General features: G+C 33.0%; 2 protein-coding genes across 2 annotated transcripts in view; both read left to right on the forward strand.

Annotated features, from left to right (window-relative positions):
* Nucleotides 1-13,110, forward strand: part of LOC111621234 (replication protein A 32 kDa subunit-like) — a 30,042-nt gene extending 16,932 nt beyond the window's left edge. The window contains exons 6-8 of the mRNA XM_023363313.1: nt 10,055-10,174; nt 11,837-11,931; nt 12,788-13,110. Coding sequence (XP_023219081.1) covers nt 10,055-10,174; nt 11,837-11,931; nt 12,788-12,872 — 300 coding nt within the window. The 3' untranslated portion in view covers nt 12,873-13,110. The remainder of the gene's footprint in view (nt 1-10,054; nt 10,175-11,836; nt 11,932-12,787) is intronic.
* Nucleotides 13,111-14,158: 1,048 nt separating this feature from the next.
* LOC111621230 (acetyl-coenzyme A synthetase, cytoplasmic-like) lies at nt 14,159-22,702 on the forward strand. The gene is made up of 11 exons (XM_023363308.1): nt 14,159-14,481; nt 17,980-18,071; nt 18,155-18,258; nt 18,329-18,401; nt 18,846-18,921; nt 18,998-19,118; nt 19,212-19,327; nt 21,619-21,811; nt 22,266-22,399; nt 22,494-22,611; nt 22,673-22,702. Exons 1-11 carry the CDS (start codon nt 14,159-14,161, stop codon nt 22,700-22,702), a joined length of 1,380 nt encoding a protein of 459 aa, XP_023219076.1.
* Nucleotides 22,703-22,841: the final 139 nt, after the last annotated feature.

The raw sequence follows: 22,841 nt of genomic DNA on the forward strand, positions 1-22,841 counted from the left end.
ACTGACGCTTCCTGCAGGCGGGAAAAATTTCAGGGCTGTGCATGACTGTCCCCTCCACAACGCCACCGAAGGAGGCCTCTCTCGCATCATTGGTTTACGCGGAAAAAAAAAAGGTCCGATACTTTTTGAACAGACCTTGTATTATTGCTAATATCCTCCATTTATTGTCTTAATTTAGTCGAATCTTAAGGAGTTATATTTAAGTGAATTTATTTGTGTTATAAATTGCTTATTATAATATAGTTTTATTATATACAGCCATTATAGTAAAAAGCAGTTCGATCAACATTGCTGATATTTATTACAAAGAGATAACAGTATTTACTTTTGATAATTATAAATTGAATAAGATCATTGAAAAATGGCCACATTTATGCTTTTATTTCTGATAATTTTTCTTAATAATGGTTTGGATTTTTGACCAAATAAACACAGATCTTAAAAGATAAAATAAGTTTATTTTGAGCTCGGGTACAAAGTCACCAGTACCATGCACGTGGTCAGAATGACTTTAGAGGGAGACAAAAGACCAAACCTGGCAACATCTTAGTGTGTCTCCACACTAAGTGTTGCCAGGTTGGCCACGTACTCTCTCCCCAGTGACAATGCTCAGGAATTTAGAAGGGAAATGTACAGTTCACCCAGAATGAATTGTCAGTGGACAAGGTGCCTTGTTTTGTGTGGTCTCATCCAGTGGGTGGTTGTTTCTGTCCACAGATCCATTGTCATTGTTAGGAATGGTGGAGAGATGGTCATATCTTTCAGAAAAAAAGCAGGTTTGAGGCAGTCAATTGAAATAGTTTGTTTCCCTCAAGGTGTATCTAAATCGAAGAGTTTGTCTGAGTTTCATAGGACATGAAAGGGGCCATCATAGATGGTTGTAATGGTTTGCATGAGTTATTGTGGCAGTCATCAACTCAGAGTGTAAAAAAATATTTTTAGACGAATGGTGGACATCTTTGACTGGGCAGATCGACCTCATACGTTCCTTCAACTTGCAGATCAAGGTAGGTAAGTCATTGGCTGGAGTAGTCTCATGGTCAGTGAGGAGATCAGAAGGCAGTGCGATGGGTTTGCCGTATGTGACCTCCACAGCTATAGTGTTGTAGTTAGGGATGACATAAGATCTTAGCCCAAGAGGATGGTTGGGAGTAGGGTTTCTCAAATGGGATCCCGGGATCCCGGTTGTTTTTTTAACCCGGGAAATTTTTCTTATCCCGGGAAATCCCGCAAATTTCTTAAAAATTCACTTTTTTTCTTATTTTGTGTTAAGGTTGAGGAATTTTGCAAATAGAAAGCATAATTAACTCATAAACTGTCAGAATACATTTGTATTTATCAATTTTAAACCTACTTATTAGTTTCTTAAGTTTTTGCTCGTCACAAATGGTCAATAATCAATACATAGCTTATTTGTGTTATGACTCTCAAAATTCTTTACTTGTTGGAACCTGTAATATCTGGAATAATTGTGCTTATGCTGTCTTAATTTTTAACCATGCCCAATAGCTTCGATAACGCGTAACACCATGTTGTACGATGTCTGTAAGTACGAAGTTTTTCTTCATAAACCTGATGATCAAAGACAAACTAACTGACGAATTATTGGGCTATAAGCTTGATGTTTCTATTAAAGCAGTCGAAGTAGACAAATGAAGAATACTAGAGAGCAAAAGAAGTATTACAACCTCGAAAACGAACTCGAAATCTTCCAGGCTACAGGTGAAAAAACACATAATATCTGTCTTCTCTTAAATGCATTAAACACTATTCCAATCACATCAATTGAATCGGAAAGGGCATTCTCGGTGGCAAGACTTTTCATTACTAAAATAAGAATTAGAGTGAGTTATCGGAGTATTGACCATCTTTGCTTTTTAAAATCTTATAAAAGTTTGCAATATTTTGTATTATATTTTATTTAAAAAACGAAAATTACCTTCTAAATTAGAAGTTCATTTTTTTTAATTTTTAACTCAACTCAAAACATTTTTTTTTTTTTGTTGTTGTATGCAGTTTCCAGCAAACTTTAATTAATTTTTTTCTATTTGTGAAAATTTCTACGTTATTTAAAGGTAATTTTTATTATAGGCCTATAGACCTTACACAGCATTATTAATATGATTTTGGAGGTTACAGAACTTTAAAATTACTTTAAAAAATGGAAAATAATTATATCATTTGATTTCAAGATATTTTGTATACCTTAAAAATAATTAATTCTATCCCGGGATTTTCCGGGATCCCGGGAAACAGTTCACTTTTATCCCGGGATCCCGGGACAAGCAAAAGACCGGGAAATGAGAAACCCTAGTTGGGAGTTTAACAACCCAATTATCGGTCAGTTGAGCTCTTAGCAAGGACTTGAGCTGACGATGCCACCATTCACTCTTTCTGTTTCTGGCTGGGTGGTATGCCATTGTCTTAATGTTGTTAATTCCCAGGGCTTTGGTGAGATCAGCAAAAAGTTGGCATTCAAACTGGCAAACCCTGTCAGTGGTTATAATGTGTGGTATGCCAAAGCGTGCAATCCATGTAAAAAGGATTGCATTGGCTATAGTCTCAGCTGAGATGTCCACCACTGGTATGGCTACTGGCCAACATGAAAATCAATCTATGAATGTGACTAGATAAGTAAAACCTTGGCAAGATGGCAAGGGGCCCACTATATCCACATTTATGTGAGAAAACAGCAATCGACTTGGCTGCAGATCCTTACTGCAATGTTAGTGTGTCTTTCCACTTTGACTCTCTGACAAGGGATTTAGTCTACAATCTGACATCTTTCCTTACTGATGGCCAAATAAAGCATTTGTTGACCAGATCCACTGAACCACTTATTTCCAGGTGTGCTAAACCATGTAGGAAGTTGAAAACTAGCTGGCAGTACTGTTCAGGTACATAAGGCTTGTATTTACCAGTTGAGATGTAACATATCACTTCAATTCCATTTTTGAGGCAAACCTTTTGAAATTTCAGCGAACATATTTGCAACTGTTGAAGTTGAGCAAGCTCTTTGTCCACAGCTTGTGCAGTGGCAATATCTTCCAGGGGTATTCCTGATGGTAGAAAAATAGAGCCAATTCTTGAGCAGACATCTGCTGCTATGTTGTCCTTCCTTGGTATGTACCTGATATCTGTGGTATATTGGTCTATGTAGTCTAAATGATGGAGTTGGCAAGAGGATACGTTATCAGAATGCTGCTGGAATGTGTAGGTTAGGGCTTGTGATTGGTATATATTGTGAAATTCCTGCCTTCTAAGATGTGGCAGAAATATCTCATTGCTGAATTTGCTGCTAAGAGTTTACAGTCGTATGTGTGATAGTTCGCCTATGATATAGTTAGTGCCTTAGAAAAGAAGCCCAGAGGTTCGAGGATGGAATTATTCTTTTGTTGAAGAGCTGCTCATATTGCAAAGTCTGATGCATTCACCATTGGCATCATTGGAGGGATGGGCCAAGAGGGCAGCACCTGCTGGTTCCTCTTTGAGTCATTCAAAGGCTGAGATTGAATCTGGGGTTTATTGCATTTTTTGTTTGTCTCTTTTCCTTGTGTCTTTGCACAAATCAAAGAGAGCTCATTGCATGCATGCTGTGTTGGGAAGTGAATGTCTGTAAAATTTGACTAGTCCTAGAAATTTTTGGAGCTGTTTTATGGTATTCAGATGTGGAAAGTTCTGGATGATTTGAACTTGTTTGGGCATGGGAACAATTCCTGCTTGGGAGATGTTATAGTCCAGGAAGGAAAGCTCTGGCACACTAAAAACACACTTTGACAGGTTGATGTTGATGGATGGCATATTGTGCAGTCTTGTGAACAGTGTTCTTAAATGGAACAAGTGCTCCTCCTCTGATTGAGATGCAACAAGGTCATCAAGGTATGAGTAGACAAAGTTTCAGTTGTGTAAAATATTGTGAATGTATCTTTGAAAGGACTGGACAGCATTGCACAGTCCAAATTGCAATTTTAAAAATTCAAATAAGCCAAAGGGTGTGATGACAGCCATTTTTGGAATATGCTCTGATGACACGGGTATGTGGTGGAATGCCCATACCAGGTCTATTTTAGAAAAGATGGATTTTCCTCTTAGTTGGCAATTGAAATCTTGAAGGTGGGGTATCGGATACCTATCTGGTATAATAATAGCATTCAAGGCCTGGTAGTCCCCACAAGGACATCATGAACTATCCTTCTTGAGAAAAAGATGTAGAGGGCTGGACCAGCAACTTTTGGAGGGCCATGTCTACATGTCTATCATCTGTTGGAATTCCAGCTTTGCCTGTGCAAGCTTGTTAGGAAGAAGTCGTCTCAGCTTAGCAGTGACTGGAACTCCTGTTGTGACAATTGTATGGTAGACATTATGGTCACTAACTTGTTGATATGTAGATTGTTCTTTCAGGAGATTGGGAAACTCCAAGAGAAGTTTGGAATACTTCTGTTGAGGTGATACCATTAGCACAGTTTGCTGATTAGTGGTGGTAGTAGTTCCTGAGGTTGATAGGTGGGTGAGATTATCTCTTAAGCACTTATTCTTTAAATCCACAAGAAGGCTGAAGTGACTTAGAAAGTCTGCTCCTATAATAGGGTGCTGTACATCTGCTAAGGTAAATGGCCAGCAAAACGTTCATCAGAGTTCAATATCAAGTTTAAGTAAGTGCCCCCCTCCATATGTAGGTATCACAAAGCCATTAGCTGCATAAAGTTGACAATTACTGATATATTATTTTTCTAGAATGGTGGGAGATAAGACAGAGATGCTTGCCCCCAAGTCTACTAGAAATCTGTGGTCAGTGGTAGTATCAAAAATAAATAAACCTTGGATGTTTTTGCCCCGCCCTTCTGGGTAGCAAAGAGAGCAGGGCTTAGTCATTTTCCAAGATTTTCTTGATAACTCTTTAAAAGAACAAGGTGGGATGCAACTTCTTGGCATTAACTTTGAATTTGTAGTGATACCAACAAACATTATAACTCAGTAGATTTGGACTGGGAGAATGCCGTCACCTCTGAGCATGAGGGAGAACGTGCTTGTAACTCGTGGATCGAAATGGCAAGTTCTGACAGCCTGCTCCAAACAAGAGAGCTGATCTGTCTGGTGTGCGGTTGCACTAGTGGTGGAAAAATGTCTGAATTGGGACTGGTTACCTCCATAATCTTGTCAGCCATAGTGGCCAAGGTATGGAATTTGTCTTGATTGATCACTAAAACTGAACGCACATTGTTAGGCAACCTCTGTAGAAAGAGCATCCTAAGGAATTTGTCCATTACTTGCATACTGGCCAGTGCCTGCATTTCTCAGTAGTGCTGAGGGCTTTTTGTCTCCCCGTTCAATTTCTAGGAGTAATTTTTTTGCTTTCCTACTTTTGGATTCTTCGAATTCATTGATTAATCATGTTTTTAAGTCTGTGTAGGGTATGCTTGTTAACAGTTGGGGTATTAAATTGGTGACCAATTTGGCTATTTCAGTCAAGCAATCCCGGTACATGATGGTATTTCATAACCTCTGTTGTGATATTGGAGACAGCAAATTGTGATTCCACCTGTGTAAACCATATTTTAGTGTTCTTTCTCCAAAAGAGTGGAATTTTCACTGATACTCGTGCTACCTCAATGGGATCTTTGCTCTTGATCATGGTGGAAATGTATAATTAATAAAAATACTCGCAGAATTGAATAAATAAGTTCTTGTGGTCACCACTTTGGATTCTTGACCAATAAACACAGATCTTAAAAGGTAAACTAAATTTATTTTGAGCTCGAGTACAAAGACAGTCACCAGTACCACATACGTGGACAGAATGACTCTAGAGCAGGGATGTCCAACCTTTTTGTTTCTCTGGGCTACATTGGAAGAAGTCGTGGAGTTTTGGGCCACAAGTATATAATATATACTTGTTATATATTTAAGGATTAACATTTCTACATTATAGTAAGAAGTATTAAAACTTTATCACAAAAAAGGATATTTTAAAAAATTACTTCTACGGACACTTTCAATTTTTACTTAGAAATAGTTAAATTCATTTATTATAAAGGAGACAAACAAAATTTTATTTGTAAAACACAAATATTTGTTTTATTTGGGTCTCTAAATTAAAAAAAAGCGATGAAACACCATTTTAAAGTGCAGTTTTATTCAACTAATATATTTATAAATAATATATAGCTCAAAAAGTAGCCAATGTGCCAAATGATATTTTTTAACACCAAACTAAAAAAAGGGTAGCCAAATCTTGCAATGCTGGAAGGAATACTAAATAAAGCTGGAGTTGGGACTCAAAGGATTATAGACCTAATGCAGAGAAAGGAGAGCATGGACAAAAGATTAAGAAGTGAGAAACATTGGAAAATTAAGGGTCAATATTTGCTTAACAGAAAGTCTATTTGACCTTTCTCACTACTTTTTATCTTTTTCGTATTTTATTTTGACCCAGTTCTCGGTCCCCTGACTACCTATAAGTTTGATTTATTTTATATGCGCATGATTTGAGCACCAAATACTCTGTGGCAAATTGCAACTCCTGACATGTACTTTTTCATATGGGGGTAGTCCCAGAAGTACCCAACCTAACAAAGAAGACACAAAAAATTTAGAAAAACATATCTTTATTTCTCAACATAGTCTCCTTTTATCTCGATACACTTTTCCCAGCGATGTTCAATAGCTTCGATACCCTGCTTATAGTGAAAACCGTTGAGTTTCTCAAAATAGCCATCAACCGCAGACTCCACCTCTTCATTGTTGGCAAATCTTTTACCACCAAGCCATTTTTCAAGTTTGAAAAGAAAAAATAATTCGAGGGGGCTAAATCTGGCGAATAGGGTTCATGAGGAAGCAGTTCAAACCTTAACTCATTGATTTTAGTCACCACAGTAACAGATGTATGAACTGATACCTCATAAGAAACTCCTTCCCTGCCCCGCCTATTGGCACTACAGGGTTAAAGTGACTATGCCTTGTTCATTGGTTGGTCGGATTCCTGACATTTTAGACAGGGACAACGTAGCTGGGCCACATGGTACATCTTTCGGGCTCCCATCTGCACCCCAGCCCAGCTCTCTAACTTGGCATAACTTTTATATTGTGCAGCCTGTTCTGCACTTGGTCCACAATACTAAACCTTCAGCTCACTTTGCTCAACAAATATTATAATGGACAGCGGGGTCCCCTTCCCTACAAGAAGAGGGGGCCCGGCCTAGCACGTCCACTAGGCTTATAGATCAAAAAGATTATGATTTTTCCCATCAGTTCCTTTAGTTTCTTTAAGTTTTCTTTACTAGCTGCTAGCGTTCAAAGTACTTGTTCAGGGGGCTTAGTCCAGTCAACTTGGTCAGCCCCTAGGCGGAAGTCCTCAGTTAGAGGACAGTCAAGTACGTAGTGTCTTGCGTCGCTGTGAGAACACCTACAGGAGCAGCTACCATCTCCTTGTCCGAACTTGGACTTGAAGTGGGGAAACCTCCTGTATCAGGTTAGAATTTGTGTCGTCAACCAACAACAACTTATCGGAGTGAGGCCAACTACAGGCACGAAGGCGTGGGTCGACCTACCTACTGTACTTTGAGTCCAGTGCTCTCGCCAGTGTGTCATTGATCTTTGCAGTAGAGTACCTTTTATGTATGTTACCGAGGGTTCTACTGTCCTCGTAACAAATGGGCCGCTGGCTCCCGCCTTTGCCAGCTGATCAGCACGTTCATTGTCTGGGATCCCGGTGTGGCCTTGGATCCACCACAAGATAACGTGTTGTTTGTGCCTCACCCTCAGTACCCTACCTCTGATCTCCTGTACCAACAGATTGCAATGGTACCCGTCACTCAAGGCCTGTAGCGATGACTGGCTGTCTGAGTATACCGTGACCAGCTCTGGACCTGGGTGTGATAGGATCCACCAGGATGCCCCCTCCAGGGCCACCAGTTCCACCTGGAACATGGACGCTTCCTCATTCAATTTGACTGATTGACAGTACACTTCTACTCCATCAGAGAAGACATAGTATGGAGCACCTACTAAGCTACTGTCCTTTGAGCCATCAGTGTATATTTCAACACCGGTACCTGTCGGTTCACCGACATCCCAATCGAGTCCTATCCTATAGGCAGGATGGATCTTTAGTATGTCTGTTTGACACCTAAGTTTGATTGGGTACTTCCGATTACAATGCATAGCCTCTATACCTTCCACTGTTGTCCTGTAGAAGGCTGCCTCTTGGCTGACTACCAGAGGCAAGAGGAGCAGCCCGGCCAGGACCAGGGCTGCGTCCGTGGACATAGTTCTGTATGCTCTTGTGATCCACAGGGTGGCAGGCCGCTGGATCATGAGCAACGTCTTGCTTTGACTGACATTGGCAGAATCCTTCCACCATATACCACAGGCATAGCAGATAACGCATTATACACTCATCTTGTAGATGGATCGAATTGCTTCTCTTCTAAGGCCATAGTCTTACCTAGCTAGTCTCGATAGTGCTGCTATCGGCTGGTTTGTTCTGACACGAACACTCCTTAGATGGGGCATCCAGCATAATGTCTGGTCGATGATTACACCGAGGTACTTTAACTCGTTCACCCTTCAGATAGGCTTACCCCGGATCTGGTATATTGGTTGGCATGCCAACACTCCGGTCCGGGCCACCGTTAAGGCCTCTGATCTCTCAGGTCTGAAGGAGAGCTTGTGCAGTTTCCCCCAGTGAACAAGCTGTTCTATTGCTTCATTTCTGCGACTCTCCATGTCACATCTGCTATATCCTGCAACTACTAACAACGTATGAACTGGTACATTGTCTCAATGAAACAACACTCTCTTTTTTGCCAAATGCAACCGTTTTTTCTTGATTTCATCACTCAAGTGCTGCAATAAGTTTGCATAATACTTGCCATTGATTATTTTTCCTTTTTGAAGATAATCAATGAAAATTATCCCATGTGCATCCCAAAAAACTGACACCATGACCTTGCCAATAGATGAACTGTCTTCGCCTTCTTGGGAGCTGATTCTCCCCTTTCAGTCCATTGTTTTGACTGTTCTTTCGTCTCAGGTGTAAAGTGGTGGATCCATGTTTTATCCATGGTTATGAATCGACACAAAAACTCGGTTTTATTGTTGTGAAATATCACAAACACTCGATTGAAACATCCTCACAATGTTGTTTTTGTTCCATTATAAGCAAATGCAGCACCCATCTTGTGCATAGCTTTCTCATGTCCAAATTTTTAATCAAAATACGATTACAGAACTTTTTGAAATGCCTACCATGTCTGATAGATCTCGCACTTTGAGTTGCCAGTCATCCAATACTATTTTGTGGATTTTCTTCACCATTTCTGGTGTGATCACCTCATTTGGTCGACCACTGCAATGTTCGTCTTGGCAGCTCGTATGGCCTTGTTTAAACTCTGCCATCCAATATTTTTTTGTTGTAAACAAGGGAGCAGACTCCCCCAGGGTAGAATCTAGCTCAGCTTTGATATTGATTGGACTGAGACCTTTCAAATAAAAATATTGTATCACATAATGATGACCAATTTTTTACATGTTTACAAATTCACTGAGGTCGTTCACTATTGATTGCTGTCAAACAAATACTAAACAATGTAGCATCTCCAAACTTCAAATTTAAGCATTATAAGGTTGGTAAACATGCCAAATTTCACTTTGCTGTAAATTATCTCCAGTTAAATAGATTGACATCAGGTTTCATTGTAATTGGAGAGGCAAGTGTTATCTTTTAATTTATGATTGGAAAAGTTCATTTATAGTAATCCCTCCATTTACGCAGTTTTCATTTATGCACTGTCTTCATGGAACCAATTACTTGCATAAATGAAGGGATTACTGTACTGATTTTAGTTGTTGTTAGTCCAGGGTTTGTAAATGAAGGACTGACTGCATATAGAAAATTTATTTTATTGATTGGTGAAATGCAAGCACAATATTTTATTGATTTATATTTTAAACGTATAGAAATACATGCTATTTGATATTTTAGTGTTATGTTAAGTGTTCTGATTAACTGTACATTTATCAGATTGTAAAAGCAAACCATATTTATAATTTTTAGGCAGTTACACAAGGAAATAATGGCCTGATAAAAAACAATTTTGGAATGGAAAAGTCAGCATTTTCAATGGGAAATCAGCAATGCAATGTTACGAGTGGTCTCAATAAACAGCAACAATTGGTAAATTGTATTTAAATATTTTAATTATTATTATTTGTACTGTAAATTGATAAGGATTTATGAATTGTCATATAAAGAAATAAATCAAATAATATAATAATACTTTAAATCATTTTAAATATTTAAAATAAATCACACCATTTACACTTCTCCCAGCAGCAGCATGTTAATATAGAAATGTTTTTGGCCACAGTTAGGTGGCCTGCATCAGGTTTTAATAATAACCAAATCAAATGTTTATAATAAAATAAATATTAAAGTGTTGTTGCTGGAAAAAGTGTGAATGGTGTGATTTTTTTTATACATAAGTTTCAGCTTACTTATTGGAAGAGAGTTTTTTTTTTCTAGAAATCTTTCTGCCTAATCTTCAGCAGTAGGAAAGCTTTTCTAATTACTATTTTTTCATTCTATAAATTAAGCTTCTTATCAATTTAATTATGGTAAAGACCAACAAAAAAATTAAGATGCTGCATTTAAAAAGTCATTATGCAAAAATATTTACAAGATATAATCAAACTGTAGTAAATTTTCACATAAAAGTTTGCATTTGGTTATAATTAGTTAGAGAAATTTATTTAATATTTGTTTTTTTTTTCCTATTAATATCACATGAACTAATTTACAATATTAAACTGCACATACTGTATGCAATTTCACTTACACTTGCCAACAACATTGCAAGTCGGGCCCACCTGGACTGCTCAAAATTATGACTTGATATTATAGTCATAATATAGTGATGCCTTGTGTCAACTGATCAGTCAGAGTCAGTCATAAGTAGCTATCAGAATTACAATCTAAACTGACTGTAATTCTGATAGCTGAGGATTTTTCTCTGGGTCCACATTACTAACAGAAAATAAAATCTTTTAAGGCTGTTCTTTTATTAATAAATGAAACATTCTTCATATTTCATTTGTTCAGTAGACTAAAGGAGCCTGCTCTGTTTCTGTGCCCCATACAAGCTCTCAACAGCCCTGCCGATTATTTCCGTTCCTGTTAGCACTAAAATTTAAAATAACATTTAAATTTTATTTTAAATTGATTTTAAGCTTCAACTAAAGTTTTTTCTTTTTTTTAAATAAAACAAACTAAGAACTTTCTTACACTTTGAAAAAACATTTCAAAGAAGTTAAAAAAAAATCTTATGAGTGTTTCACATAACTTTATACATTCTGTATTATTAAGTGCCACATATTCTATTAACATACTGAGATGCATAGTAATGCAGAAGATACAAATAATAATGATTATTATTGAGTAATTATTCAAGCAAATATGTGATGTGGATATCTGAAAATTGTAGTTAAACTACTGTTTATGTTACTAGTACTGTATATAATGTAGTTAAGGTTTACATTTAGAATCAAAGATCATCATGTCAGTAATGCAATTCTGTGCTGTAGCATTCTTTATAAATGCTTTATAAAATAATAATGGAAGTTACATTCTACTAATGATTCACATATTATTTCATTCACTATCAGTTACATTATATAAACGTAGTATTCTAATAGCATTGTATTGCTGCAGATAGATTTTAAGCACTTATTTTATAAGATGATATGCATTTAGAATATAAGTGAAATAGCTTATCACTGACAAAATATTGATTTTAAAGTGTTATATACTATAACAACTTTTTTGTTTAATTTTTTAAAGGTATTTCAAGTTATTTCATCAGATCAAAGCATGGAAGGTGTAAGTTATGACCAACTGTATGCATCTTTACAAACATTAAGTAAACAAGTAATCAGGTAAGAACAAAATTATTTAAAATTTCTATGTAATTAGTTGTAAAAACTTTTTATAAAAGTGTATTTTAACGCTAAATATCGTTAAGTTGGTGCAGTTAAAAGAATAATAGAACCCATAGTTTGTCATCAAACCTCTAATGAAAAGTGGCCTGATTGATACAAGAGATATATTTTATTAAATAAAAGTTTCTAACAGTGTGTATATACCAAGGATGGCCAACACGTAAACCCCGGTCGATCGCAAAGATTTTGAAAGTAGCCTGCAAAGCTAAAGTTGAACAATTTGCTTTCACTTAAATTAATGTTTAAAAATCTTAATTTGATAATTTATTCTTAACATTAATAGACTGTCTGTGCAACGTACCCATACTGTTTGTATTTATCCCGATGAACAATGCAAATGAATGTTAACGCATGCGCATATAAAAATCCTAAAATTGTTTGTCCATATTCATAGTTGCCCGCAGACTACATGTTACCAAAAAAGTAGCCCCTAAAGGATAAAAGTTTGGCCACACCTTGTATATACACACAATAAAATATCTTTTTTTTTCTTCATTGGCACTAAAAGTGCCTGTCTTGTGCTCGTTTTGAGTTTGGCCGGGGTTGCAGTCGAATAGCCAGGTGGCAAATGGAGCGTGATGTATTTGAGTCAGACCGTCATGAAAATTAAGGATCTTGTTTGGTTTGAATCTTTGAGAGATGCACATACCATCTTTCTCAACTGTCTTTACACCTCTTACCATCAATTAATGTTTTAACAGTATTTATCATAACTTAAGCTGTTGGTTTTGTAATTGCACCGTTTTATATGAGATAATTTAATTATTATTATTATTTTTTCTGTTTATTTTAGAGATGCTGTGGATTTTCTCAGTAACGAAGGTCACATTTATTCAACAATTGACGACGACCATTTTAAATCAACAGATAGCGGTTAATTAAATATAACTAAAAATAAATTTGAGTTTGTAAAAAGAGTTAAATATTTTTTTAAAATGTGTTCAGAAAAACTGAATAATACTTATTATTATTCAACAATAGTTGAATTGTTGTTGTTAGCATGTCATAATGTATTATATAACTTGCACAATACTTTACGTTTTGTATTCATATATACATAAATATATTTGTGTAATAACCATTAATAATAAATATATTTTGATTAAAAATTTTCATTTAACAGCTGTTGTTGTTATCTTTTCAAAGTTTAGAGTAAAAGTTAAAATAATTTTCACTATTACTTAAATCACCATAAATCTCGTTACTGGCGAGAGGAATTTATATTAAGTCAGGCTCTCTCAGCAGAGTCATATGGCTCAGACAACTCATTTATGGGATCTCAAAAGCATTTAGAAATATAATTATTCTGTAAAATTTCTAGTGTATTAAGAAAAAAAAACCCTTTTATTTTTTTAATTATATTTTTACTATATTTGAGATACCTAAAGGTAATGGAATGGAATGCGATAATGATAATTTCATTGACCTTTGGATACTATTACATAATTCAATTCACCTTATCTCTATCAGTTATTCATTTTTAACAGTTGAAATGATTCATTTTAAATTACAATTCTAGAAGCACCCAAGTTAATCTTATAATCATTGATTTTTCTGTAACATATAATAGTTTACATTTTAACAAGGCATCACAGACCAGCTTGTGAGGTACTAAATTTGCTACTACAACATGTTCAATTAAATTTAATAATAATCGTGACTGTTTTTGACTACTGCAAGTTTAAGTAGTCAAAAACAGTCACGATTATTATTAATAGTTTACATTTAATATTATAGTCTAAAGTTGAATTTTAACAATCATTCTCCTTCTCTAATAATTAAATCAATATATTTTAATTGTGTAGAAATTTAAAACTGCATAATAAATGAGTAGATATGATGCAAAACTCCTTTACATTATTTCAACTTAATTACATCTCTGCTAGATTTGTGAATGTTTAGAATCAAGATTGTGAAAGAACATAATTATATACAAGAAAATAAATTTTATTTTCATGTTTTTAAGATAATGACAGTAATTTTTTTTTATATGTAATTTATATTTACAAAATTGTAGATTAGAAAATAATCTACAATTGCTAGAATGGAATAAATTCATTCATATATTGAATCGTCTCTTCGGTGGTGCCACTATCCTGATGCGTGTCGCGTACCTGATGATCAGCTGGTTGTAGAAGGAGCGAGTAGCAGAACGGAGAACAAAATGGCGGTAGCTATCGATGGCATGTTTGATAAAGCTTATTTACCGAAACAGGAACCAAAGGTAAAGTCACATGTTCCTTCTATGGAAATCTATCGCAAGTTATACAAGGAAGCGGATGAGAATCCTGACCAATTTTGGGGTTCCTTGGTTAAAGAATTCTATTGGAAAAAGTATCCCACCGCTCAATTCTTGAAGTATAATTTCGATGTAAGTAAAGGACCGATTCAAATCAAGTGGATGGAAGATGCGAGTACCAATATCTGCTACAATGCACTGGATAAGAATATACAAAAGGGTTTGGGAAATTCGATAGCATTTTACTGGTAATTTTTTAAAGTAATTTTTAAAATAAAAATTCTTCTAGAACTAAGATTTAATTAAATTATATATATATATACATTTATTTATTAACACTTCTTTGCGTAAGTGTGTATAATTCACGCATCGATTGTATCAATTTACATGTTTCTCCCCTCTAGAAAAAAATTTTTTTCTCTTATTTTTTTAAATGTTGAGGACTGGAAAAAGTTAAAAAGACAATTTATTAAATTTTCAAAAAATAATTAAGATAATTTCGAAAGTATTTTAACTATCCTAATATTAAAATTCTTCTTGGGAAAATCCACACTTGATAAAATGACGTCATTACGAAGGGGGTGAACTAATAGGGGAAAAAATGTTATCACGTGATGTCGATCTCACCCCGCTTTATTGTTATTACTTCGTTATTGGATTTTAATGCCTTAATAGGATTCTGCTGGCTGTAAATTTGCTTCACCCCAAAATTCCTCTTTATATTAATATATATATAAATGCTGTAGACACTTTAAAATTCGATAATAAAGACGATTCTAATTAATAAATCGTTGTTTTAAGGTAGATAAAATAGTTAAAAATCATAAACGAATCGCTAAATCGGGGTTGGTGAACGTAACGCCGCGAAACATTGTTTTCCTTCCCAACTTATTGGTGTTTTTTCCCCTTCTCCCCCTTCAGTTAACAGAATCAGATTGATCCTTAAAAATTTAGATTAATGGTTTTCGAGGATTATGAAACGAATTCGGAGTAGGATCGAAGGATCAAGTTGAAAAGATCGATCGTGGATGGCAGGTGCTACACTTTCTGAATACAAACAGGACACGTTTCATGGTTCTGACAATAAGCAATCTGTGTCGAAGATAGGTTTTTAAAGATCGATAAAATCTTTTAAAGGGGAGATATTCACTACTTCATTTGTTAGCACTACATTTCATAAATAAATTAAACACGTAAAACAGTTTTCACGTGTTGCAGATGGAATATTTAATCTTGTCGCTTTCAATGGGCTTTCTAGGGATCTATTTTTGCCATTAATAATTAAAATGATTTCGAATAACTGTTTAAAAAAAAAAAAACAGGTCTATATTCTGAAGAATTAGAAGAAATTTCGGGAGTTTTATTTATTTTATTTTTAAGGTTTCTCCCTCTTCCTGACTAGTGTTATCTGCATTTTAAATATTGGTAACATCTACTACTATAGTAAATCTACAGTCACAAATTCGTTATCACTTGCATTAGGGGGGTCTGGTGATGTTTAAATGTACAATTAAATGTTAATTAACACGTAATCGCTTGAAAATTAATTTAAAAAGTTGGGAATTTTACTAAAAATGTCGTGTTTTACGACGTTTGAACTAATAGAAACATATTAATCTTTATTTTCAGTTGGTTTTAAACGTTGGAAACTACCGAATATCGAAAATAAAGACAATAGAAACGGCAAACTACAGGAATAAAAAAAATAGAATGAGGTCACAATACTGTGAGTCCACGTCATCTGGTTTCTTTCTCATGAAGGGAGTAGCTATAGATCGTACGGCAAACACCTTATTTCTGACAACACCTACTCCGTGATCTATTGCATATCCTATCTAAACAGGTTACAACCTTCTAATCAGCATTTATATAATACTACCAGGCTAACAATAACGTTAAATAAAACGTAATTATATTCAAAAATCCCCTCGATATAGCGCAACCATTCATTAAATATAATAAGACTAATCTAGAGTAATTGCGAATTAAAACCGAAAGTTGGTAATAATTTATGTATGAGCTCGACCTTCTATTGGTTAGGTGTAACCAATCGTTACAGTATCGACGTCCAATCATGGCGGATAAAGTCTCCTACATCCTCTCCACTCTGACAACCTCCCAATCGAAATCTACTCTTTTTGGATTTTGTCTTTAACTTGAACTTTGATATTCGTTTATTTCCTTTTAAAATACCTTATTTTTTCCCCTTAACTTCTCTCCTTAAATTAATAAGAGTGAGAGGGTTGTCTTATTTGACGTCACGTCGTAAATCTAGATTTATTCTAGTTATAATAATTTTAACGATTTTATATATTAAATTTATCGATTTATAGCTTAGATATTTAATGATTAGGGTGGGTGCTAGCTTATATCTGGTGTTGAGTTATTATAGGAAGCTTTAACGTTGGGTTATTTACTATACCTGCATCAAGGATGTTGAACGAAAATGGTTTTAACAGCAACATACATTGTATGGAGTCAAGTTTAGAGGATGTAAAATGCTTATAAATCATTTCTACGATCAATTTAGATGTGTCCAACTTCCAAAACTATAGATTAACTTGTAAAAATTCTAACGTACCTTTACGAAAAATTATTTATTATACCTTTATCTTACGTCGAATTTATAGAAGAAGATAAATAAATAAATAAAATAATATAAAATTTATAAAAAGTAAACGATAAAAAAAACACACTTTTTTTTACTTTTGATTCATCGAAAAATATTTAAAATAAACTTGATTATTTAAATTATCGATCTTAAATCTATTCTTGGATCATAAACCTATATATATTTTAATGTTTTAATAAAGAAAATAATATATTTAATATTGATTTTATTTTGTAAAAAATGACAATAATTTTGTTAAATTTTTATGCTTTTTTTTATATTTATCTTCTTCATCTTCTTCTTCATCTTTATCTTCTTCCTCTCAATGCATCTATTGTTATGATGCTGTGATGATGCGGGCTTCTACTAGAAGCTATTGTTATTAAACCATTAAAATTTTACTTAGTTTGATCTTGAATAATACAAATATTTAAAATATTAAACAAAATTCCATCTGAAACTATTATTTAAATATATAGGAAGAACTTTCTTACACTTTGAAAAANTAGAAGGGGGAAAAATGACTGTTTATAATTAAAATATACTCTAAACGAAAAATTAACTATTTAAAAATGTTTAAATTGCTAAAAATTAATCAAATGATAATTAAATTATTATAATTTTTTTATTTATTTTTGTAAAAAAGAATCCTTTGAAAGTAAAGTTTTCCTTCCAAAGTTTACCTCATTAAAGTAACTTTTATAACTAAATTATGGATAATTAAAGCAATTTAATAGAAAAAATATATAATATATTTAATAGTAATGAAGTAAAATATTAGATAAAATTTTAAAATAAATTTGGAAAGGAAGAAAAGAGCGAAAAGAATGAAGTGAGAAGTTTATAATTAGGATTTCTACAGGAAAAAATTGTGAAAATATTAAAGTATTTTTGTTTATTTATAAAAAAAATATATATATATATTTAAGAATTAAATAATAACTTTTAAAATAATTTTTAATACCGAAATCGTAAGCAATTCTATAGATTATATCCCAAACACCTGATAACATTCCTCCCTCGTAGAGCGTAAGAGACGTTGAAAATACACAAGATTTTTTTTATATTTAATAATAAAAAACACACTTAAAAACTATAAAATCTAATTAAAAATTTAATTCTAATTATATTTTAGGGAAGGAAATGACCCTAAAGACGTCATAACAGTAACTTATAAGAAATTGCACGAAGAGGTTTGTAAATTCGCGAACGTCTTAAGAAAAAAAGGTATTTAAATAAAGATTTTTCTTAAATACAATAAAATTTTAAATAGTTTAAATAATAAATTAAATTAATTTGAATATTTTTAGGTGTTAAAAAAGGCGATCGTATCGCAATTTATATGCCTATGATACTAGAATTGCCTATAGCCTTATTAGCTTGCGCTCGAATTGGAGCTGTACATTCTGTAGTTGTGAGTAATTAATAATTATTATAATTTATAAAGTAATTTATAAGCTAAATATATATATATTTTGTTTCAGTTTGGTGGTTATTCGAGCGAATCTCTAGCTGAAAGAATCCTTGATGCCTCCTGCTTAATGTTAATAACAGCGGGTGATTTAACTATGATAAAATAATTTATTAATTATAATTAAATTGGTTTATAATAATCAATTATTTCTTTAATTGTAATATTTAATAAATAAAAGTGATTTAATGGCGACGCGAAGCGGTGCGACTGGAAGCGATGCGACGCGTAGCTTACAATAATAATAGTTTAATTGTATTTTTATGAAATTAAATGTAGTTTATAATAAATAAAATAATTTAATATAAAAATTTACGCGATTATCTATTAAAAAATTACAGTTTTTAACACATTTAATTTAGTAAAAATACAATTAAACTTAATTATTATAATCTAAGCGTCACGACGCGACGTCGGTTATAAGTATGTTAAATTTAAAGCTTTTTTTTATAATTTTAAATAATTCTAATTTAAATTTATTTATATTTAAATATTTTATAAACATTTCTCGTATGTTTTTTTATTATTAGATGGTGTTTATCGAGGCGCAAAATTAATTAATTTGAAAGGAATCGCGGATGAAGCGGTTAGCATATGCAAAGAAAGGTTAATAATTTTTAAATTAATTAATAAATTATAAAATTAATAAATTAAATAATTAATTAATTATCATGTATTTTAGGGGGCATAAATTAAAATCGTGTATCGTCGTTTTTTATTTAAATAAACCGAACAAAAGTATAAAATCTGTGAAAGAAGCGGATGTTGATAAATTATCTGATCAGTTGGCTAAGGAATTAAAAGTAAATTTAAAAAGAAATTTCTTCTTTAAAATATTAATAGTTTATATTTTAATTTTTTAAAAATGATTTTCTTATTATTTAAATTAAAATTAGTTATCTTGGAGATGCGGAGAAGAGACGTGTTGGCAATATGAAATGGCCAGTGTTGGTAATATATGTGAGCCAGAATGGATGAATGCTGAAGATCCTTTGTTTATCTTATATACAAGGTAAAAAAATTAATAATTTTTAGACATTTTAAGCCATAAATATGCTTTAAATTTTTTAATTAATATAAATTTCACCACCGAATCCTTCAATTAAGTAAAAACAAATGGTACTGGAGGCAAAGATCTGGAATTATTTCATTCTTAAATATAGTTTAGAACAGTTTTTCAGGGTCTAAACTTTGTCATTTGACTTATTTCGTGAGTATTAATTAATAATATGCACCGTAAAATAAAAAAATAAAGTGATACTTGGGGTGCTTAACCCAAATCTAAGCTACAGTTCACTTGTTCCTATTTATAGTTACAAGATGCTCTCGATTTTACTGTAGATTATATATAATTATTTCAAGTACTAGAGATGATAGAGGTTAGATGAGGCCCGATTTATACAAATGTATGGCCCTACTCCTATAGGATTGGATTGATGGAATAAGGGACCCCTATTTAGGTGTTAAGAAAAGGTTGGCCATCGCAATTGACATTCGTATCTCCTGCTTTTAACCTTAATGATTTGAAAGAGAATATTTCATTAATTTTGTGTCGTACGTTGCGAAAATGATCTTAAAACTTAAATTTCTGTAAAAGATGTGCAAAAATGTTTTGCAAATTCGATTCTTTTGGCATAAATTATAAAGGTTAACGAATAAATATATGCGTGTATTGACTGTAGGCGTGTGTATTTTATTTTGTGTGTATGAATGCTAAGATTTTATCTCGTTGATCTTTGTTCCTTATAAAAAGCATATTACGTCTTTAGAAAGATTTTTCATATAGGCCTAAACATTCCTAAACATCTTATATTTTATCACCTTATAGGTTCTTCTCTTTTTCCTAATTCTTCTCCTTCTTTTTTCCTTTCCTCTTCATCTTCCTCTTCTTCCTCCTTGTTCTTCTCTTCCTTCTCCTCTTTCCGTTTCCACCTAACCATCCTTCTCCTCCTTGCTCTTCTTCTTCACTGTCTTCTCCTTCTTCTCATTCTTCTCTTTCTCTTCTTCCACTTTCTTCTTCTTCTCTTTTTCTCCCTCTCTTTTCTCCTTCATTTTCTCTTCTTATCTTTTCCCCTCTCCTCCTTTTCTTCCTTGTTTTTATATAAATCATAATCCTATCCTTTTGAATAATGCTAATAGTTATTAATAGAAACATTTTTCAAGATACAAAATAAACTTGAAGAGGTCTCTCACCTTTTATTGAAGATAATCGAACAAATGTGATAAAACAGTCATTACAAAGTTCATAGAAAAGAAAACGAACAGAAATTGGCCCGAAATCGATCTCGGACTCTCCTGGCGATAAGTCGAAATGAACAGAATACCCCTTGGGAACCATTAATCTTACTAACACAAATCATTGGAATTGGTTAAGTCATTATATCTATTCAATGTATCTTTTAACCTTAAATTGGCACTGGTTTTATGAAGCAATTTTCATCAATTGAGACTTCTAAGGAAGAGTAAATGCTTGTTTACAATATTATCTTACTTCTAAAGGAATGAATTGGATTCATTTTAGACGTTTAATAGCTTTATAAAAGCAGCTTGATCCAATTTATCCATCCTAAAATCAATACAGGCATCTCAGAATCGAGTTTATCAACACAACTTCATCATCATCATCATGATGAAGGCTTTATATTGTAGATAACTAGTGTTTACGGAACGAAAACAGACAGACAGTCAAATGTTTTTGTGGCCCGCTTAAATTTGATGTTTGGACTAAATGCTCCTGATGTTCCTCCTATGAAAGGACCTCCTATCATAGCTTATTTTGAAGGCCCTTCTTTACGTAACAGGGTGTAATGGCTCCTATATGAAAGAGGTCTATCGTAGGTGTATGGATAGGTATTTTAACCTTTAGTTTTATCTTATAATATTTGATAAAGAGAATTGTATTTTAATCGAAATGAATTACTCAGTTGTTTAGGAAAAAAAGCTAGTTGTATTGATCAAAGTTCTTGTTATTTGTCTTATATAAAAAGTACATACAAATATCCAATTATTTAATTAATTAACCTAATATCTAATTAATTAAATAATTAAATACAATTAGGGGAAAAAGTGCCATTGATTGAAACCATTAACAACGTAAAAAGTCATTTTGCTCAATTGATTACGATTAAATGTTTCTCAAAATAGTAAAAAAAACACGATATTTATTTATTTATTACAGATAATTTCATAATGAAATAAGATTTTAATTAATTAATAAAATAAAATATATGCAAATAATTGTGTTTATTAATTATAATTTATATTTATTTACTTACTTGTGTGTTTTTTTTCTTTCTTATTTAGTGGCTCTACGGGTAAACCAAAGGGGATATTGCATACCGTTGCGGGTTATATGCTATATGCAGCAACAACTTTTAAATATGTTTTTGATTATCAACCTGGGAATGTATACTTTTGTACCGCAGACATTGGTTGGATAACAGGTCATACTTACGGTGTTTATGGACCGCTACTTAATGGAGCCATATCAGTGATGGTAAATAATTGAGCTTAAAGTCTAATCTAATCTTAGTTTTTTCAGTATTTTCATTCGTGGCACTCATTTACTTGGATAGGATCCATAATTTTAACATAGGCAAAAATACCCTTTTTTTTTCCTTCAATAATACTCTCTACCATCTCTGGCTAGGGCCGGATTTAAACTCGTTGCAACCCTAAACTGTAACATACAAGAGGCCCTTCCTCCTGCACCAAATAACTTAAATTTAAAAGCGTGAGGTTTCTAAATTATAGGGCCTTGGTTTATTTAGCTGACGTATGAATCTAACATTTTCACACGTTCACTTTTCTCTTTGTATTTCTCTATTTCTAATCTTCTCTTCTTACGATTCACGTTGCACTCCTCAGGAATGTCGTATTTTTTCCTTCAATGCAGACGTTTAAATTTAAAAAATTTAAGGAAATTAATTATAAAATTTCCTTGATTTCAGTTTGAAGGCATTCCATTTTATCCGCATCCTGGAAGATTTTGGGAAATCATCGATAAATATAATGTAAATATATTTTATACAGCTCCCACTGCTATAAGAGCTCTCATAAAATACGGAGACGAAGAAGTTAACAAGTAATTTAAATATATATTTTATAAATATATGATTTATATTATAGTATTTTATATAAATAATTATAATTATAAATTTCAGATATAAATGTTCTAGTTTAAAAATATTAGGAAGTGTTGGGGAACCGATTAATCCTGAAGCTTGGTTATGGTATTATAATGTTGTTGGAAAGAAAAATTGTTCTGTAGTCGATACCTTCTGGCAAACCGAAACTGTAAGTATATAGTGTCTTCTATTAAGACTTTTAGCGCCTATAAATTAATTTATATCCATAGCTTTATGTAAGATTATCAAATACAATATAATATAATATTAAGACGATACCTGGATACACTGGTTAAGAAAGGGTATAGTCTATTTCGTGGTAATCATACGTAAAGAGTGTGGCCTACCTCTTTACGATTTGGCATTGATCTGTGCATAAATACTTTTATATTTCAAAAA

The sequence above is a fragment of the Centruroides sculpturatus genome, unplaced genomic scaffold, assembly GCF_000671375.1.
Source record: "Centruroides sculpturatus isolate CEXI.00-Female unplaced genomic scaffold, Cexi_2.0 scaffold283, whole genome shotgun sequence".
In the NCBI taxonomy this organism is placed as follows: domain Eukaryota; kingdom Metazoa; phylum Arthropoda; class Arachnida; order Scorpiones; family Buthidae; genus Centruroides; species Centruroides sculpturatus.

Coding starts and splice junctions, on each gene's coding strand:
- LOC111621230 (XM_023363308.1), top strand. CDS start 14,159: ATGGCGGTAGCTATCGATGGCATGTTTGATAAAGCTTATTTACCGAAA. Junction 18,402..18,845: donor CTTAATGTTAATAACAGCGG/GTGATTTAACTA, acceptor TTTTATTATTAG/ATGGTGTTTATCGAGGCGCA. Junction 19,328..21,618: donor TTGTTTATCTTATATACAAG/GTAAAAAAATTA, acceptor TTTCTTATTTAG/TGGCTCTACGGGTAAACCAA.